The following is a 17,918-nucleotide window of genomic DNA, read 5'->3' as shown; positions in this document are numbered from 1 at the left end:
ACACTAACCTTTTATGTGAGACTTTATCAAAAGTTTTCTGAAAATCCAAAACACCACATCCAATGGTTCTCCCTTATCTATTCTATTAGTTACGTCCTCAAAGAAACTCCAGTATCTTTGTCAGGCATGTTTCCCTTTCAGATATCCATGTAGACTTTGTCTAATTCCATTGATGTTTTCCAAATATCCTGTCATCACATCCTTTACAATAGACTCCAGCATTTTCCCTGCTCCTATAAAGAATACTATTCCGCCTGTAAACTGGCAGCCTGAAAGTTTGATTTGATTTAAAGTGGTAACTAGTCAGAGCTGCAGGTGTCAGTGTTGTCTTTGTGTCCGGGTTCCTGAAGCTGTGAAAGGTGGTAAAGCCGCTAGTTTAGAGAAGTGAAACTGATTGAGAAAAGTGGGTAGACTCCAGAACTGAGGAACAACCTACAGACTTGGTACTGACAGAGGATCCCCACATCAAGCAAAAAAACCAAACATCCGAAATCCCACTGACTCAAATAGAGCCACACTCCAGAACAACCATCGATTGTCTGAAAATCCCGGGTTTCCTGAGTGCGACTGGTCTGCAGTGCATCCTCCCGCCACTAGATATGCTATATCTAGAGCACTATCTCATGCTAAAGCTGGCAAGGCTGCAGTGCATCCTCCCACCACTAGATATGCTATATCTAGAGCACTATCTCATGCTAAAGCTGGCAAGGCTGCAGTGCATCCTCCCACCACTAGATGTGCTGCGTCTGGAGAACTATCTCCCCCTATTTGTCTTCGTCCTGTTCCCAAACACGGCATCCGATGACATTAAGTGATACAGGGGCGTCTGAGTGAGTAAGGCAGCTGATCCTGATCTGGTTACACGAGTGACCCGGGTTAGTCGATATTGTTCACCATTCTCTCTCTTTAGATGTTGTTCCTCTGTCCTTTAAATCTGCTGTTATTAGCCCGCTCCTCAAAAACCAACATTTGATACCTCCATCGTTGCAAACTACTGTCCCATCTCCAACCTCCCTTTCCTCTCCAATGTCCTGGATTGTGTTGCCACCTCCCAAATCTCGGAATGGGAGGCCAGGCAAGAGGTGAAGGATGAACAGCAGGGTGAGGGATCAGGCACAAAGTGGTGATAACAGGAGAGGGGCAAGACACCAGCAGAGTGGTCTGGCGTGGAGTGACAGTCCACTCTCTTCTCTGTTCCTCTTTCCTATGCCCTCTCTCCTGTGCCCCATCCCTCCTGTGCCCGTTCTTTCCTGTGCCTCTCCTGTGTTCCTCTGTTCTACACCTTCCTATTGTGTCCCTCTTTCCTATGTCCCTCCTGCCTATCCCTCTCCCTCCTGTGCACAATCACAGCACGTCATTGTTGCCTTGGATGCTGTGGGTCTTCCTCTTCTGATCGCTGTCAAACACATCCAAGGCTACACATCCCACACTGATATTGTCAGCTTGAAAGTCTCCGAGGATGAAGAATGCTATTCTCACAGTAGAAACCTCTATCAAATGTTTGCCAGGGAAACTGAGACAGCTGCTGCAATAAATGAGGTTTTATTCAGATGGGATAATGACAAGTTTAATTCCCCACCTGATCTGCTGCTCAAAGTCGCCTCCGTTTCACTGGTCAGTTTTCCAAGCTTCAGGAAACTCATGTTACTCCAGAAATATTCGGATTGGTTGTGAGAGATGTCAATCAGAGAGCCCACCTACTTTATCTATTCTCTCTTCTTCCTCTTGCACAGCTGGTTCATTTCCTGTAGGGACTAAAAACCAAGTGAGGAGACGGTGAGTGAAGGAACAGAATTATAATAATTACATTATGTAATATCCACACTAATGTTCAGGCAGTCTGACTATCCTGTGGGGAATCAGGTGTGGAAATGCCCCTTATGCTGTGTGAGAAGATCCAGCTGAGAGACCTGTTTACTGGGTGCTTTGTGCTGAACTGTTTGACTGGAGCTGTGTGTTGGATATTGAGTGTGTTTATTGGAAGCATTTCCCTTCTGATTTACTGGCTGAGTTTTGTTGATGAGTATGAGAAGGGAGGTGCAGAGTGTCTGAGGATTCTTACTGATTTCCTATTGTTGAGTTCTGTGTGTGTGTTGGGAGCTGGTTATTATCCTGTGGACTGTGAATGGTCAGTTCTGTCTGTGTGTTAGGATCTGGATGTTTCCTGTGTATTCAAATCCCTCCAATACCTCCCAACCCCCCATCTCTGAATTTTGGAGACAGGACAGTAGAGATTTCCTAGAATGTTCCAGGATTGAGGGATTACAGTTACTTGGATAGACCGGAGAAGCTGGGATTGATTCCCTTAGAGCAGAGAAGGCTAAGATGAGATTTGTTAGAGATGTTTAAAATCATGAAGGGTTTAGGGGGAGTAAACAAAAAGAAACTGTTTCCATTGGCAGAAGGTTGATAACTAGTATTGCAAATAAAAGATGTTTGGCAAAAGAATCAGAGGTACCTTGGGGAAAATTTTTTTTACACAACGTGTGGTTGGGATTTGGAATGCACCATCTGATAGGGCGGTGGATGAAGATTCAATAATAACCTTCACTAGGTCCAAACCTGAACACGAAGGTATACACAATGCTGCTCCTGACATGTCGATCTACTGGTTTGATAATAACCACGGAATGAGGGCTGTGCTGGGCTGTGAGATTGTGGTGGAATGCAATCCTGCTGCTGATGGCTCACTGCACCTCATGAATATCCAGTTTTGAGATCTGTCCTTAGTCTACATCCCTGGTGATGATTAACATGGTGAAGCACCCATTCATCAATTGGGAGGGGAGTGGTAGTTTTCCTTGAACTTCTTTGACCTGAAACCATGAGACTGGAGTCAATATTGAGACTTCCCCACCTGCCACTGGGATGGGACATACCCAGGGATGGTGACGGAGGAATCTGGATGTTTCCAGATTGATACGATTCAGTGAGTATCACTGCTATTTGACCAGTCTGTGGGGCGGCTCTCCTCACTAGGGTACTTGTCCTCAGGCCTTGGTAAGAGAGACTTTACAGATTTCACTGGGCTGAGATCACCTTAATCTTATTTTGACAGAATGCCAGGATTGTCCAGATGGATCTGATTTTCCTCATTATTGGATTCGTAGTGATTGTTTATCATTGTTTGCTCAGCCACCTCAGAGGGCAGTTCAGAGTCAACCATGTTGTGTGGGACTGGAGTCATATGTAGCCCACACCAGGCAATTATAGCAGGTTCCCTTCCCTGAAGGACAATATTTGGGTTTTGAAGGACAACCTGAAAGTTTTCATGTTTATTTTATATTTTATTTCACAAATTCTATACTCTATGAAATTCACCTTCACAACATGGAGTGGTTGAGGTGACTAGCATCAATGCCTTTAAGGGGAAACTAGGTAAGCACATGAGGGAGAAAGGAACAGAAGGAGATGCTGATAGGGTGAGATGAAGAGGGATGAGAGGAAGCTCGTGTGAAGCATAAACACCAGCATGGACCAATTGGGCCGAATGGCCTGTTTCTCCACTGAAATTCTATGTATGTAACATTCCATGGTTGGATCTAAACTCTCAATCTCTGGATTGTTAATCCAGAACCAGAGCAATTTGGCTGCCATACCTGGAGACACATTTATTGAAATGTCTTTTAATGCCCCTTTAAAGATTTTACCTGAAGGCGTCAGCCTTTCCCAAAACCCTGGGCTGGGATTTGATAGTTTTGCCCCGGGCTGTGGCTGATAGCTGAATTTGGGATGTGCAGTCTGAGCGAGTGCAGTGTATCTAATTTCCCAGGATAAACCAGAACCCTTCAATCAGCTACAATGAAGCAATAATTTTTGAAAACAAAGGGTGAATTTTCATAATCTCAATTGAGTTTACATTTCTTCTGAGTGTTTTTTTATATTAAGCACATACTCTTAAGTCGCCAGCACGGCTCAAGCTCATAGTGAATTGATAGCCCATTTTACACTACGCCTGACTGCCTTTTCCATTGCCCTCATGGTGCCTGGGTAGATGGGGGCTGGGCGAAGGAAGGAAAGTAGCCATGTTGTCTTATCCTGGCCACTATCCAGTTGTCCCTGCTGGAAACAGAGGGTGTGTGCCAGTCAACTGAGTACAAAGAAGGACTTGTATCTGATTCCCCACACAGGGAATAGCAGACTGGCACCACTGTGGAACAGTCTCTAACTGAGGAGTCATTCCCTTCAGCAAAGGAGGAGAGAGAGTTGGAAACCATAAAACCATAAAACATAGGAGCAGAAGTCGGCCATTGGCCCATCGAGTCTGCTCTGCCATTCAATGAGATCATGGCTGATCTGATTATCCTCAACTCCACTTTCCTACCTTGTCCCCATACCCCTTGATTTCTTTACTGAGTATAAATCTGTTTATCTCAGCCTTGAATATACTTAATGACCCAGCCTCTACAGCCCTCTGTGAAAAACAATTCCACAGATTGACTACCTTCTGAAAGAAGAAATTCCTCCTCATCCCTGTTTTAAATGGGCACCCCCTTACTCTGAGATTATGCCCTCTGGTCCTAGACTCTCCCACAAGGGGAAACAACCTCTCAGCATTTACCCTGTCAAGCTCCCTAAGAATCTTATATGTTTCAACAAGGTTGCTTCTCATTCTTCTAAACTACAATGATTACAGGCCCAACCTACTCAACCTCTCCTCATATGAAAATCCCTCCATACCCAGAATCAACCTAGTGAACCTTCTCAGGACTGCCTCTAATGCCAGTACATGTTTCCTTAGATAAAGGGACAAAAATTGTTCACTGTATTCTAGGTGTGATCTAGCTAGTGCCTGTATCGTTTTAGCAAGACTTCCCTATTTTTATACTTCACTCCCTTTGAAATAAAGGCCAACATTCCATTTGCCTTCCCTATTACCTGTTGAACTTGTATGTTAGCCTTTTGGTATTCATGCACAAGTACTCCCAAATCCCTCTGTGCTGCAGCTTTTCTCCATTTAAATAATATTCAGCTCCTTTACTGTTCCTGCCAAAGTGCATAACCTCGCATTTTCCCACACGATATTCCATCTGCCAAGTTTTTGCCCACTCACTTAACCTGTCTATATCCCTCTGTAGGCTACTCGTGTCAGCCTCACCACTTGCCTTCCCACCTATTTTTGTGTCTTCTACAAAATTGTCTATAGTACATTCGCTTCCCTCATCTAAGTCATTAATATATATTATAAATAATTGAGGCCCCAGCACTGATCCCTGTGGCACTCCACTAGTTACAGGTTGCCATCCAGAAAATGGTCCCCTTATCCCAACTCTCTGTCTTCTATTAGTTAGCCAATCCTCTATCCATGCGAATGTACTACCCCCAACACCATGGACTCTTTTCAAGTAGCCTTATGTGCGGTACCTTATTGAACACCTCTTGGAAATCCAAATACATTACATCTACTGGTTCCCCTTTATCTGTACTGCTTGTTACCTCTCCAAAGAATTCTAATAAATTTGTTAGGCATGATTTCCCCTTCATGAAGCCATGCTGACTCTACTTGATTAGGTTATGTATTTCTAAATGCTCTGCTATTACATCCTTTATAACAGACTCCAACATTTTCCCAATGACAGATGTTAAGCTAACCGGCCTATAGTTACCTGTTTTTTGTCTCCCTTCCTTTTTGAATAAGGGCTGTTTAAACATTGGCTGTTCTCTGGGACTTTTCCAGAATCTAAGGATTCTTGGAAGATTACTACCAGTGTATCCACTATCTCTGTAGCTACTTCCTTTAATATCCTAGGATGCAACCCATCAGGTCCAGGGGACTTAGTTTCCCTAGTACTTTTTCTCTAGTGATAGTTATTTTATTTATTTCCTCCTCGCCTTTTGCTCCTTGATTAGTTAGTATTTTTGGAATACTATTAGTATCTTCAACTGTGAAGACTGAAGCAAAGTATTTATTCAACTCCTCTGCCATTTCCTGGTTCCCCATTATTATTTCCCCAGCCTCATTCTCTGAGGGGCCTATGTTCACTTTGGCCACTGTCTTCCTTTTTATATATTTAAAGAAGCTCTTACTGTCTGTTTTTATATTATTTACTGGTTTACCCTCAAAAGTTTATTTTCTCCCTCTTTATTGTTTTTTTGGTCATCTTTGGTTGGTTTTTAAAACTTTCCCAATCATCTGGCTTACCACTAATCTTTGCTATGTTGTATGTTTTTTTCTTTCACTTTGATACTATCCTTAACTTCCTTGGTTAACTATGGTTGGTTTATCTCCTTTCTTGAATCCACAGAACTATAGAACCATAGAAAAGCTGCAGCACAGAGGAGGCCATTCGGCCCATCTTGTCCATGCAAGCCCAAGGATACCCAGGTGCCCGTTCTAATCCCACCTTCCTGAACCCGGCCCATAGCCCTGCAGCTTACAGCGCTTAAGGTGCAGATCCAGGTACTTTTTAAAAGAGTTTAGAGTTTCTGCCTCTATCATCAACTTGGGCAGCGAATTCCAGACACCCACTACCCTCTGCATAAAAAAGTTCTTCCTCATGACCCCACTACACCTTCTGCCACTTATCTTGAATCTATGTCCCCTGGTTCTCGAATTCTCCACCAAGGGAAACAATTTTATCCTGCCCACTCTGTGTATTCCCCTCATAATTTTGTACACCTCAATCAAGTCACCTCTCAGCTTTCTTTGCTCTAAGGAAAATAACCCCAACCTATCCAATCTCTCCTCATAGCTACACTTTTCTAACCCTGGCAACATTCTTGTAAACCTTTGCGCTCTCTCCAGAGCTACTACGTCCTTCCTGAAGTGTGGTGACCAGAACTGCACACAATACTCCAGTTATGGCCTCAGTGTTTTATACAATTCCAACATTATTTCCTTTTATATTCTATACCTCCGCCAATGAAGGAGAGCATTCCATATGCCTTCTTTACAACCTTGTCTACTTGAACTGCTGCCTTCAGGGACCTGTGTACTTGTACGCCAAGATCTCTCACTTCATCTACCCCTCTTAGTATATTCCCATTTATTGTGTAATCCCTGTAACTGTTTGACCTCCCTAAATGTATGACCTCACACTTCTCTATGTTAAAATCTATCTGCCACTTTACTGCCCACTCCACCAACCCATCTATATCGTTTTGGAGATTATGGCTATCCCCCACCGCCCCCAACGTTCACGTCCAAATCATTAATATATAACACAAACAGCGAGGGTCCCAACACCGAGCCCTGTGGAACATCACTTGAGACAACTTGCCATTCGCAAGAGCATCCATCGACCATTACCGTTTGTTTCCTGTTACAAAGCCAACCTTTTATCCAGTTTGCCACATTACCCTGAATCCAATGGGCTTTTACTTTCCTGACCAATTTGCCATGTGGGACCTTGTCAAATGCCTTGCCAAAATCCATGTGCACAACATCCACTGCACTACTTTCATCAACCCTTCTTGTCACTTCCTCAAAGAATTCAATCAAATTTGTGAAGCAAGACCTTCCTTTAACAAATCTATGCTGACCATCTCTGACTAGTCCATGCCTTTCCACATGACAGTTAATTCTAACTCTCAGGATTGTTTCTAATAGTTTTCTCACCACCGATGTAAGACTAACTGGCCTATAATTGTTTGGCATTTCCTTTGATCCCTTTTTAAACAATGGAACTACGTTTGCATTTCTCCAGTCCTCCGTTACCTCCCCTGTATCTAGTAAAGATTGGAAAATCATCCTCAGAGCATCTGCTATCTCCTCCCTGACTTCCTTCAGCAGCCTCGGAAACAATCCATCTGGCCCTGGTGACATATCAACTTTCAAGGATTTCAACCCTTCGAGTACTTCCTCTCTCTTTATGACTATCCTGTCCAATATCTCACAATGTTCCTCCTGGACTACTATATCTACATCCTCCCTTTCCTTTGTATACACGGAAACAAAATATTCATTCAAAACCCTTCCCGCAGCTTCTGTATCTACACACAAGTTTCCATCTTCATCTTTGATAAGTTTGGCTTTTTCCTTAACTAACGTTTTAGCATTAATGTATTGGTAAAACATCTTTGGGTTATCTTTAACTTTACTTGCTAATCTTTTTCTCATACCCTCTCTTTGATTTCCTTTTTTACTTCGTCCCTGCACATTCGATATTCGTCTAAGCTATCTGCAGTGCTTAGTCCTTTGTGCCTATCGTACGCTTTCTTTTTCTGTTTGATCTTCCCCTGTATTCCTCTAGACAACCAGGGGGGTCTAGATTTGGCAGTCCCACTCTTATTTTTGTAGGGGATATGTCTACTTTGTACAATTAAGATCTCGCTTTTTAGTGCTTCCCACTGGTTTTCCACTGTTTTATCCTCCAGCAGTGCCGACCAGTCCACCTCAGCCAAGTCTCTTCTCATTTCTATTTGCCTTCCCCAGTTCAAGACTTTTACTCCTGCGTTATCTCTGTCCTTTTCCATGGTAATGCTAAATCTAACTGAATTGTGATCACTGTCCCTGATATGGTCACCAACTGTCACTTCACCCACTTGCCCTTCTTCATTCCCCAAGACTGGGTCTAGAATTGCATCTCCTCTCATTTGGTTTGTCACTAATTGGTTGAAAAGATTTTCCTGGACACACTGCTTGAATTTTTCTCCATCAGTGCCCCTAATATTGTTTGAATCCCAGTTGATATTAGGATAGTTGAAGTCTCCTTCTATTGTTTCCCTATTGTTCTTACAAGCATAAATTTGCCTCCATGTTTGTTCTTCTATCTCCCTTTCACTATTTGGGGGTCTGTAATATACTCCCAGTAGTGTGATTGCCCCTTTTTTTATTTCTAAGCTTAATCCATAAAGCCTCGTTTGTTGACCCATTTAGTATATCATCCCTTCTCACAACTGGAATTGATTCTTTAACCATTAGTGCTACCCCACTCTCCTTTTTCATCTCCTACTCTTAACGTGTCTGAAGACTCTATAACCAGGGATATTAAGCTGCCAATTTTGTCCATCCTTTAGCCAGGTCTCCATTATAGCATTGACATCCTGCTGCCATGTGTCTACCTGTGCCCTTAACTCATCTACCTTGTTTGTAATACTCCTTGCATTGAAGTATAAACAGTTTAACCCTGTCAATTTCCTTTGCTGGACACTTTGTAAACTTTGCTTCTCCTGTAACTCCATGTCTATCGCAACGTCCCCAGCTAATATTGTATCTCAACTTTTCTGATCTGAATCTGACCTGTCCGATCCTACTCCTGGGATCCCATCCCCTTGCCACATTAGTTTAAATACTCCCCAACAGAACTAGCAAAAGCCCCCGCAAGGACACTGGTCCCAGCTCTGCCTGCGTGCAGCCCGTCCGGTTTGTATAGGTCCCACCTTCCCCAGAACCGGTCCCAGTGCCTCAAGAATCTGAATCCTTCCCAGCTACACCATCTCTCCAGCCACGTGTTTGGTCTATCCCATTATTCCTACTCACGCTAACATGTGGAACTGGGAGTAATCCTGAAATCACTACATTTGAGGTCCTGCATTTTAATTTATCTCCTAACTTCCTGTACTGAGCTTGCAGGTCCTCATCCCTTAGTTTACCTATGTTGTTGGTACCAATGTGTACCACGACCACTGGCTGTTTACCTTCCCTCCCCAGAATGTCCTGCAGCCGCTCCATGACATCCTGGACCCTGGCACCATGGAGGCAACATACCATCCTTGAGTCACATTTGCGGCCACAGAAGTGTCTGTCTGTGCCCCTAACTATTGAATCCCCTATCACTATAGCCCTGCCACTTGTTTTCCTCCCGCCCCTCTGAGCAGCAGAGCCACCCACGGTGCCATGAACTTGGCTGTTGCTGCTTTCCCCTGAGAGGCCATCCCCCCAACAGTATCCAAAGTATTATATCTGTTAGAGAGGGGGATGACCACAGGGACTCCTGCACTCTCTTCCTGAGTCTTTTACTGTTCCTGATGGTCACCCATTCCCTTTCTGCCTGTGTAATCTTCATCTGCGGTGTGACCGCCTCGCTAAACGTACTATCCACGACTTGCTCAGCATCGCGGATGCTCCACAATGAGTCCACCCGCAGGTCCAGCTCCGAAATCCGGTTAGCTAGAAGCTGCATTCGGACACACCTTCCGCATACTTGTTCATCAGGGATGCTGGAAGCGTCCCTCATTTCCCACATCCTGCAGGAGGTCTGAGTTGTCCTACCATGACGTCCTTCTGGATTAAGCTAGTTACTCCCTTAAAAAATACACTAGCTTGGGGCCTTATTTATGTTAGCTAGGAACCTTGTTCCTTGACTAATTATACTTGCATAGTACTACTCTACTTTATTTTTAACTCCTACCTCAGTATTAAGCAACAAATTACTTTAATAGATTGAAAAAAAAACTCACCAGGATTTACTCACCAATGAGCTGCTTTTTTAAAAATCCACTTGCAGAAGAGTGTCCCTCGCCGGTTTGGTGCACTCCTGAAGGTACTTCCCTCTCTCTCTCTTTGTTTTTGGTTTGAGGAGGGAGGGAGGGATGGAAATAATACAGCATGTAATGTTTGGGGCTATTCCGTTCTTTGACTGTGGTTCCTCCTCGATCCCCTTCTGAGTTGCAGTGACTGTGCTGCCTTCCCCCAGAATGCTTCTCAGTCACTTCTCACTACTGCCTTCTGTTGGAATCCTTCTTACTCATTGGGATATATCTTTGTTGAGAGTCATGAACTATTTTCTTAAATGTCTGCCAGTGTTCATCAACAGTCTTTTCTTCAGGAAATCATGTTTCCTTTTCCTGTTTTACAGAAGGATTGCACCATTCTTACACCAGAGAATACAGGGAAGATAGACAACGCAGATATATCCTGACCATCACCCAAGGAACAACTGCACAACTGTGGGAAGACATCCAGTCCCTTCACAGCATTGCTCATCACAGAGAAGGTTGGGCAGTGAAACCATCATCTGGAAATCAGTGAGATCAGGGGAGCTTTGACATATCATCAGATTGAAACTGGTCAGTGTTGTGGAATCTTCCTTCAGAACAACCTTTCTGAAGGTTTGGCTGTGGGCAATTGGTCAGGGTGAGGCTGTGAAGAAGTGTGAGTGGGCTCCAAGTGTGGTGAGGGCTTCAATCATTCTTCGAGCCTCATGAACCACTAACTCATTCCTATAGGTGAGAAGCTGTTCAAGTGTGAGGTGTGTGAAGAGGGCTCCACAAGCTCATAAGATCTCCTATCACACAAGTTGCAACCATTGTCCCACCTGTAACACAAGGGCGGCTACATGGAAAAGAAACCATTCAAATGTGACGTCTGTGATCAGGCCTTCGCACAGTCAACGATGCTCATGAAACACCAATGTGTTCACACAGGGGAGAAGCTGTTGAAGTGTGAGGTGTGTGAGAAATCATTCTCTCGGTCCTCGCACTTCTGGGTACACCGACGTATTCACACAGGGGAGAAACCATTCACATGCAGTATGTGTGACAAATCATTCTCTGACTCATCACACCTCCGCATACACAAACGCATTCACACAGGGGAGAAACCGTTCACGTGCGAGGTGTGTGACAAATCATTCTCAGTGTCATCGGCCCTCCGCAGACACCAGCACGTTCACACTGGGGAGAAACCCTTCAGGTGTGAGGTTTGTGAGCAGGCTTTCACCCAATCCTATGATCTCCTGATACACCAGAGAATTCACACAGGGGAGAAACATTTCTCATGCGAGGTGTGTGACAAATCATTCACGTGGTCATCATCCCTCCGCAGGCACCAATACATTCACTCAAGGGAGAAACCATTCACGTGCAAGGTGTGCAACAAATCATTTTCTCAGCCATCAAAGCTCCGCACACATCAACACATTCACACAGAGAAGAAACCATTCACGTGTGAGTTGTGCAACAAATCATTCTCGGACTCATCGACCCTCTGCGCACACCAATACATTCACACACCAAAGAAACCATTCAATTGCGAAGTGTGTGACAATTCATTCTCGCAGTTATCGAACCTCCGTGCACACCAACATGTTCACACCGGGGAGAAACCATTTATGTGTATGGCATGTGACAAATCCTTCTCAAGGTCATCGAGACTTCTACTCCACGAAAGGATTCACACAGGAGAGAAACCATTCAGATGCCAGGTATGTGACAAATCATTCTCAGCGTCAACAGCGCTCCGCAGACACCAACTCACTCACACAGGGGACAGACCATTCAGGTGTGAGCTTTGTGAGAAGGCTTTTACCCACTCCTCTGATCTCTTGATACACCAAAGGATCCATACAGGTGAGAAACCCTTCTCGTGCAAGGTGTGTGGTAAACCATTCACATGGTCATCGTCCCTCCACAGACACCAACGCGTTCACACAAGAAAGAAACCATTCATGTGTGAGCTGTGTGACACATCATTCTCGAAGTCATCGAATCTCCTGCTCCATCAGAGGAGCCACACAAGGGAGTAACACTTCAGTTGTGAGGTTTGTGATTGAAGCTTTTGTAACATCTTTGACCCTCCAACCCACGCTGGGCACCAGAGCATTCACACTAGTGAGAAACCATTCAGGTGTTAGGTGTGTGACAAGGCTTTCACACAGTGTATCTCCTGGTCCATCAACACACTCTCGCACAAAGGAAAAACCCTATCAGTGTGAATTCTGTAATAAAGCCTTCACTCAGTTGTTGGTCCTTTTGGAACATCAGCGAACCCACATGGGAGACAAACCCTTCTAGTGTGACATGTGACAGGATTGTTTCATCTACTCCTCTCTCGCTATACACCAACGTCTCCACATGGCTTTAGAGCCGGGTCACCTGCTTCCATTACACTGAGAGTTGTCTGTGTTGTTTGCCCTCCATTGCTTGCACAGGGGAGCTGTTGTTCCAAATCACTGTCTGCCTCAGCAGTATCTCTCTCAAACCTCTCCACCCATCAGACCATTCAACAAAAAGGCCAAGCACCCAGGGGAGGAGCCATTCCTGGGGTAGTAAGGGAGGGACTTCAATTTTTCCAATTCCCTCTCCTCCTTTCCTGAAAGGGCTGAGTGCCAGTCTGCTGTTCTCCTGTGTGGAGATCAGATACAAGTCCTTTCTTAGGATCTCTGGTCTATGGAGGGGGAGAATCAGCTGGGAATCCCGTTCCTCATCAGTGACCCCAACTGGGAAGTCGGGGAGGGCAGGATTTGTCTCAGCTGTGACAGTCTCCATTGTCTCACAACATTCACTCTCTGGATCTACACATGCTGAATGGCCACTCGAACAGAGCACTAGAGGCCAATCAAAGTCCACAGTCTGTACTCCAGGTCAGTACCTTGAGGACTGGAGGGAATGTGAGATGGGAAAGAGGGCATCAACCCTTCAACAACAATTTGCATTTATACAGTGCCTTTAATATAGTAAAACATCCCAAGGTGTTTCATACAGACATAATCAGATAAAAATTAATGCCAAGACAAAGAAGGAGATATGAGGAGGGGATGTTACTGCATCTCTGGAAGGATTTCCTCAGCCACAGGAAGTAGCTGATCCAGGAGAATGTGTCAGGATTCTCCCTGCTCTGGACAGGAGGGAAATATCTCAATAGTTTCCATTGTGTGATTTATCTCCCTTCTTGAAGATTGTCACATTCCTGAATTTGGGGGGAGTTGTTTATCCTCCCAAATCTGTAGGGTGAATTCATGGAGTCTTGATGTGAGCAGAAGCCCACCAGCTTTGAAGACCTCAGCTGGAATACCATGTGGGCCACAGGCTTTGTTGTTTTTCATCTGTTTGATTGCTTGTTGCAGCTCTCCCATCGATGGTGACTCACCCATGGATTCTACCAGAGACACAGGGGGATAGACTGGAGGGTATCAGCTGTCACTGTGGATTCATGGTTGAGGAGTTGTTCAAAATGTTTTTTCCAGCATTAACAGATGGCATTGTCATCCTTAAGAAGAGAAACACCATCTTGTGAACAACGAGTATTTTGTCCATTTGACCTCGGTCTATAGATGACCCTGTTGATTTCAAAAAAGATTCACATGTCATGATGATCTGCGTATTGTTGGATCTCTTGAGCTTTCTCTTCCAACAGGTGCGTTATCTTCCAGATTTGTCTTTGGGCATCAGACTTGATCTGTTGAAATGCTGCCTTCCTGAGTTGCTCCACCAGGTAATGAAGGCTGATTGTTTTTATTCCAGGAGGTGACATATTTGAGCGTCATGTTTGTCGAGCCAGTTCTGGTGACGACGATGCTCAAATCCAATGGTCTGGGCACAGGAGTTTAGTACAGTTGACTTCATTTTGATCCCACTGTTCAGGAATTGAGTTAGATGTGTGAAGATTTTCCAGATTGGTCGTGAGCTGCACCTGGAATTCCTCTCTTTGGTCGGGCTGTTTTAGGGCTAAGACATTGATCTTCTTCCTCTTGGACTTTTGGGCCTTGTGATGTCTTGGCGCTGGGTAGATAGTCATCACCAATCAAACAAGTCGAGGATCTGTCCAGCAGGCATCAGTCCCCCACATGGATCGAGTGATACAGACATCACTTAGAGCTTTGACTTGGCTTTAGACCTTTCAGAGGAACCTCTGACATGGTCTTTGTTGCCAGACAAATCCACAAAAAAGTCGAGAACAACACCAGGAACTCTTCATGACATTCGTTGATGTGACCGAAGCATTTAACTCAGTAAATCGTGAGGCTCTGTGGATTGTGCTCCAATGATTTGGATGTCCAAGAAACTTCATCACAATCCTGCAATTGCTTCATGATGATATGACTGCAACTGTCTTGAGTGGGAGATCTGAAACAGAAGCCTTCAAAGTCCAGACTGGTGTCAAGCAAGGCTGTGTGATAATCCCCATTCTATTTACAATCAACCTGACAGTGGCTATTCACCTCACTGAAGATCAACTGCCCTCTGGTGTCAGTATTAAATACCATCTAGATGGGAAACTCATTTACCTTGGACACCTCCGCGCCAAAACTGAACTGACCACCATAGTTACATAGATCTACAGTTTGCGGATGACTGCAATGTCATTGCCCACTCTGTACGAGATTTACAGACCACTCTCATTCTCTCCAATTCTGAATACAGGAAACTTGGCTTATCCTTGAACGCCAAAGCAAAACTCATGTATCAACCCACACCTGGTCAGCCAAATATTCCACCTCCCATAAATGTTGGAGTAGAGACTCTGGAATATGTTGAGCATTTCCCAAACCTCGACAGCCACCTCTCTCAAAAGGTCACCAGTGACGAGGAGATCCAACACCGGAACAGCTGAGACAGTTCAGCCTTCGACAAACTAAGGCAGCGAGTGTCTGACTCCAGCAGTTTGGATTGCAGAGGTTCAGGAAGGTGGCTCATCTTCTCAAGGGCAGTTAGTGATGAACAACAAATGCTGGCCTTGTCACTGATACTCACATCCCATGAAGGAATAGAAAAATTGCAATGATGGCTCTTTGTCAAGTGAACAGAACCTCAAGTGCACAGAGCAGCTGTTGTCACCACGCTCCTATACTGCAGCGAGACCCAGCCTGTGTATGAACAGCACATAAGAACGAGAGAAATTCCATCAGCAATACCTCTGCTGCATCCTCCTGATTCAATAGGAGGAGAATCAAATGAATACCAGTGTCCTTCTTAAAGCCAGGTCCATTGGCATTCAGGAAAATGTCCTGCAAAATCACCTTCAATTGACTGGCCACTATGTCCAGATAGCTGAAAACCATCTTCCCCACAGGCCCTGTTCTCTCAAGTGGCCAACGTTCCAGGCAGGAGAAAGAAAACTCTTCAAAGACACTCTCCTTGAAGCAGTGTCATCGACCTTAATTACTGGGAGGAGTTTGCGATCAATCATTCAGAATGGTGACAACTTGTCCATCAAGCTGCATCTCGCTTTGAGTCCCAATGCCTTAATGATGAGGCAGCATGGTGGCAGAGAAGGAAAGAAAAGGAGCAAATTCTGCCCCCTGAATTCCACAGGACATGATGTCCCACATATCCAAACATCTATGGGTCAAGAATCAGTCTGATCAGTCACATGAAAACTCACAGCAGAAACTCACAACCCTGAGTAGACGTCATCCTACCTATTGAATCTCCCATCACTATTGCTCTTCCAGTCATCTTTTGCCCCCTGTACAGCTGATCCAGCTGTGGTGCCATGGACTTGGCTCTGGCTGCACTCCTCAGATCAACCATCACTTTCATCGGTATTCAGAACTGAAAACTGGTCGGAGAGTGAGATACACTCAGGGACTCCTGCACTACATGCCTTTCTGTCACTTCCTGACATCTTCTCCAAAAACCCTAGCTCGAATTTTAAGGCTAAGCTGCATGTGCTGGTAAAGTGAACCAGCTCTCAGGAGTGGGTATGAAGTAGAATCAGACCCTGCTTTAGTTGGTGATGTGAATTATAAACAGATCCTCTTCAGGTGACGGGTGTTTGACTAATACCATGGTAATGTTTGTACTCTCCGGGTCTGGTAGGACTACTATCCTGAATATGGTGAGAGAATGGGGGTGAGTCTCTACAGACTTGAGTTTCCCACAGACCATCAAACCTCGATGTAATAACGATGTGATATATTCACCTTACACTCTTCCAAGATTCATTTCATGTTCTGGAAAAGTTCTTCAGTCATTTTCAAATGCTTTGTTAATTCGGTTGTTTCAAATTTTGATGTGAGCTGAATATTGTGTTGTTGTTTGTCTGCTGTTTGATCAGTCTTCTGTATAGATTTATAACGCATGATAAAATCATACATTAAACTTAACCCAAACTACCTGATTTGTCAGCATAGTGTGTTCCTAATCACTGAAACACTCAGGATCTTACAGTAAGAGTCCTGTACACAATATATTAGTCAGTGCCACTGTGGGCTGGCCTACTTTCTCCTTCAATGGGTTTATAATTTCCAGTCACAGGCAGCAGAATGTTCCTAAAATAAACCCCAGTTTGATATCAAGATGTCCAAAAACACTTTACAGTCAATGAGTGCTTTTTGAAGTACAGTCACTGTTGTAAGAAGAGAAATGTAGCAGCCGATTTGTGTGCAGCAAGCTCGCACAAACAGCAGTGTGACAATGAGCAGAAAATCTGTTTATGTGACATTGATTGTGGGATCCATATTGACCAGGACATCAGGGATAACTCCCCTGCACTTCTACAACGTAGTGTCATGGGATATTTTACATTTGCCTGAGAGGGCAGACTTGGTTTAACTTATCTAAGGATGCTACCTCTGACAGTGCAGCTCTCCTTCAGTCCTGCACTGGAGTGTCAGCCTCAGTGCTCAAGTCTCTGGAGTGAGATTTGAATCCACAACCTTCTGACTCAAAGATAAGAGTGCTAACTAAGCCTCGGTTGACAATCGCTTATAATATTTCTGTTGTATTAGATTCAGTTTCTAAGGGGTTAAGTCCCAAGGCTTTTCCCCCTGTAAACTGGCAGCCTGAAAGTTTGATATGATTTAAAGTGGTAACTAGTTAGAGCTGCAGGTGTCAGTGTTGTCTTTGTGTCTGGTTCCTGAAGCTGTGAAAGGTGAGGAAGTCCCTGGTGTCAGCTGGAATGGACATCTTATGGGATTGTCTTCAATCAGTACTGCTGATTAACCATTCTGCTTTCATTCACTCATGAAAGTTCTATTGTTTAGGCACAGTTCTAACAGTATGTCAGGAATAAAACTCGAGTAATAGCCCACTCTTCCCAGGAAAGCTCAGTGTTAGTTTTAGTGAGGTTTTTAAGCTTGTTTTCAAATCCTTCCATGTCCTCTCCCCTCCCTATTTCTGTAATCTCTTCCACCCCTCAGTCCTGCAGTGGAATGTCAGACATGATTTTTTGTGCTTAAGTCCTGGAGTGGGACTTGAATCTACAACCCTCTGACTCAGAGAGCAAGGCTGTGGGTTCAAGTCCAACTTCCAATTATTACTGTTTCATGAACATGGATTAAAGTTGTTGTCAAGGTTCCACGAATAATTCCTCA

At 44.4% G+C, this 17,918-nt stretch overlaps 2 protein-coding genes across 6 annotated transcripts in view; one reads left to right on the top strand and one right to left on the bottom strand.

Moving 5' to 3' along the window:
- The window catches only part of LOC121291937 (zinc finger protein 91-like), a 299,051-nt gene that overhangs the window by 76,445 nt on the left and 204,688 nt on the right, over nucleotides 1-17,918 (bottom strand). The gene's annotated exons all lie outside the window — the stretch shown is intronic.
- Nucleotides 787-16,718, top strand: LOC121291928 (zinc finger protein 271-like). Of its 5 annotated transcripts, none has more exons than XM_041213605.1 (2): nucleotides 787-875; nucleotides 10,740-16,718. In XM_041213605.1, exon 2 carries the CDS (start codon nucleotides 11,220-11,222, stop codon nucleotides 12,405-12,407), a length of 1,188 nt encoding a protein of 395 aa, XP_041069539.1. In that variant the 5' UTR covers nucleotides 787-875; nucleotides 10,740-11,219; the 3' UTR covers nucleotides 12,408-16,718. The 5 variants fall into 5 exon arrangements, with proteins under 5 accessions (XP_041069539.1, XP_041069542.1, XP_041069544.1 ...); XM_041213608.1 differs by lacking the exon at nucleotides 787-875 and adding an exon at nucleotides 1,755-1,776; XM_041213610.1 differs by lacking the exon at nucleotides 787-875 and adding an exon at nucleotides 6,361-6,388.

This window comes from Carcharodon carcharias, chromosome 19, assembly GCF_017639515.1.
Source record: "Carcharodon carcharias isolate sCarCar2 chromosome 19, sCarCar2.pri, whole genome shotgun sequence".
Classification (NCBI taxonomy): Eukaryota; Metazoa; Chordata; class Chondrichthyes; order Lamniformes; family Lamnidae; genus Carcharodon; species Carcharodon carcharias.
Note: the sequence above shows the minus strand (reverse complement) of the source record. Positions and strands in the feature narration are given on the sequence as shown.

Coding starts and splice junctions, on each gene's coding strand:
- LOC121291928 (XM_041213605.1), top strand. CDS start 11,220: ATGGAAAAGAAACCATTCAAATGTGACGTCTGTGATCAGGCCTTCGCA.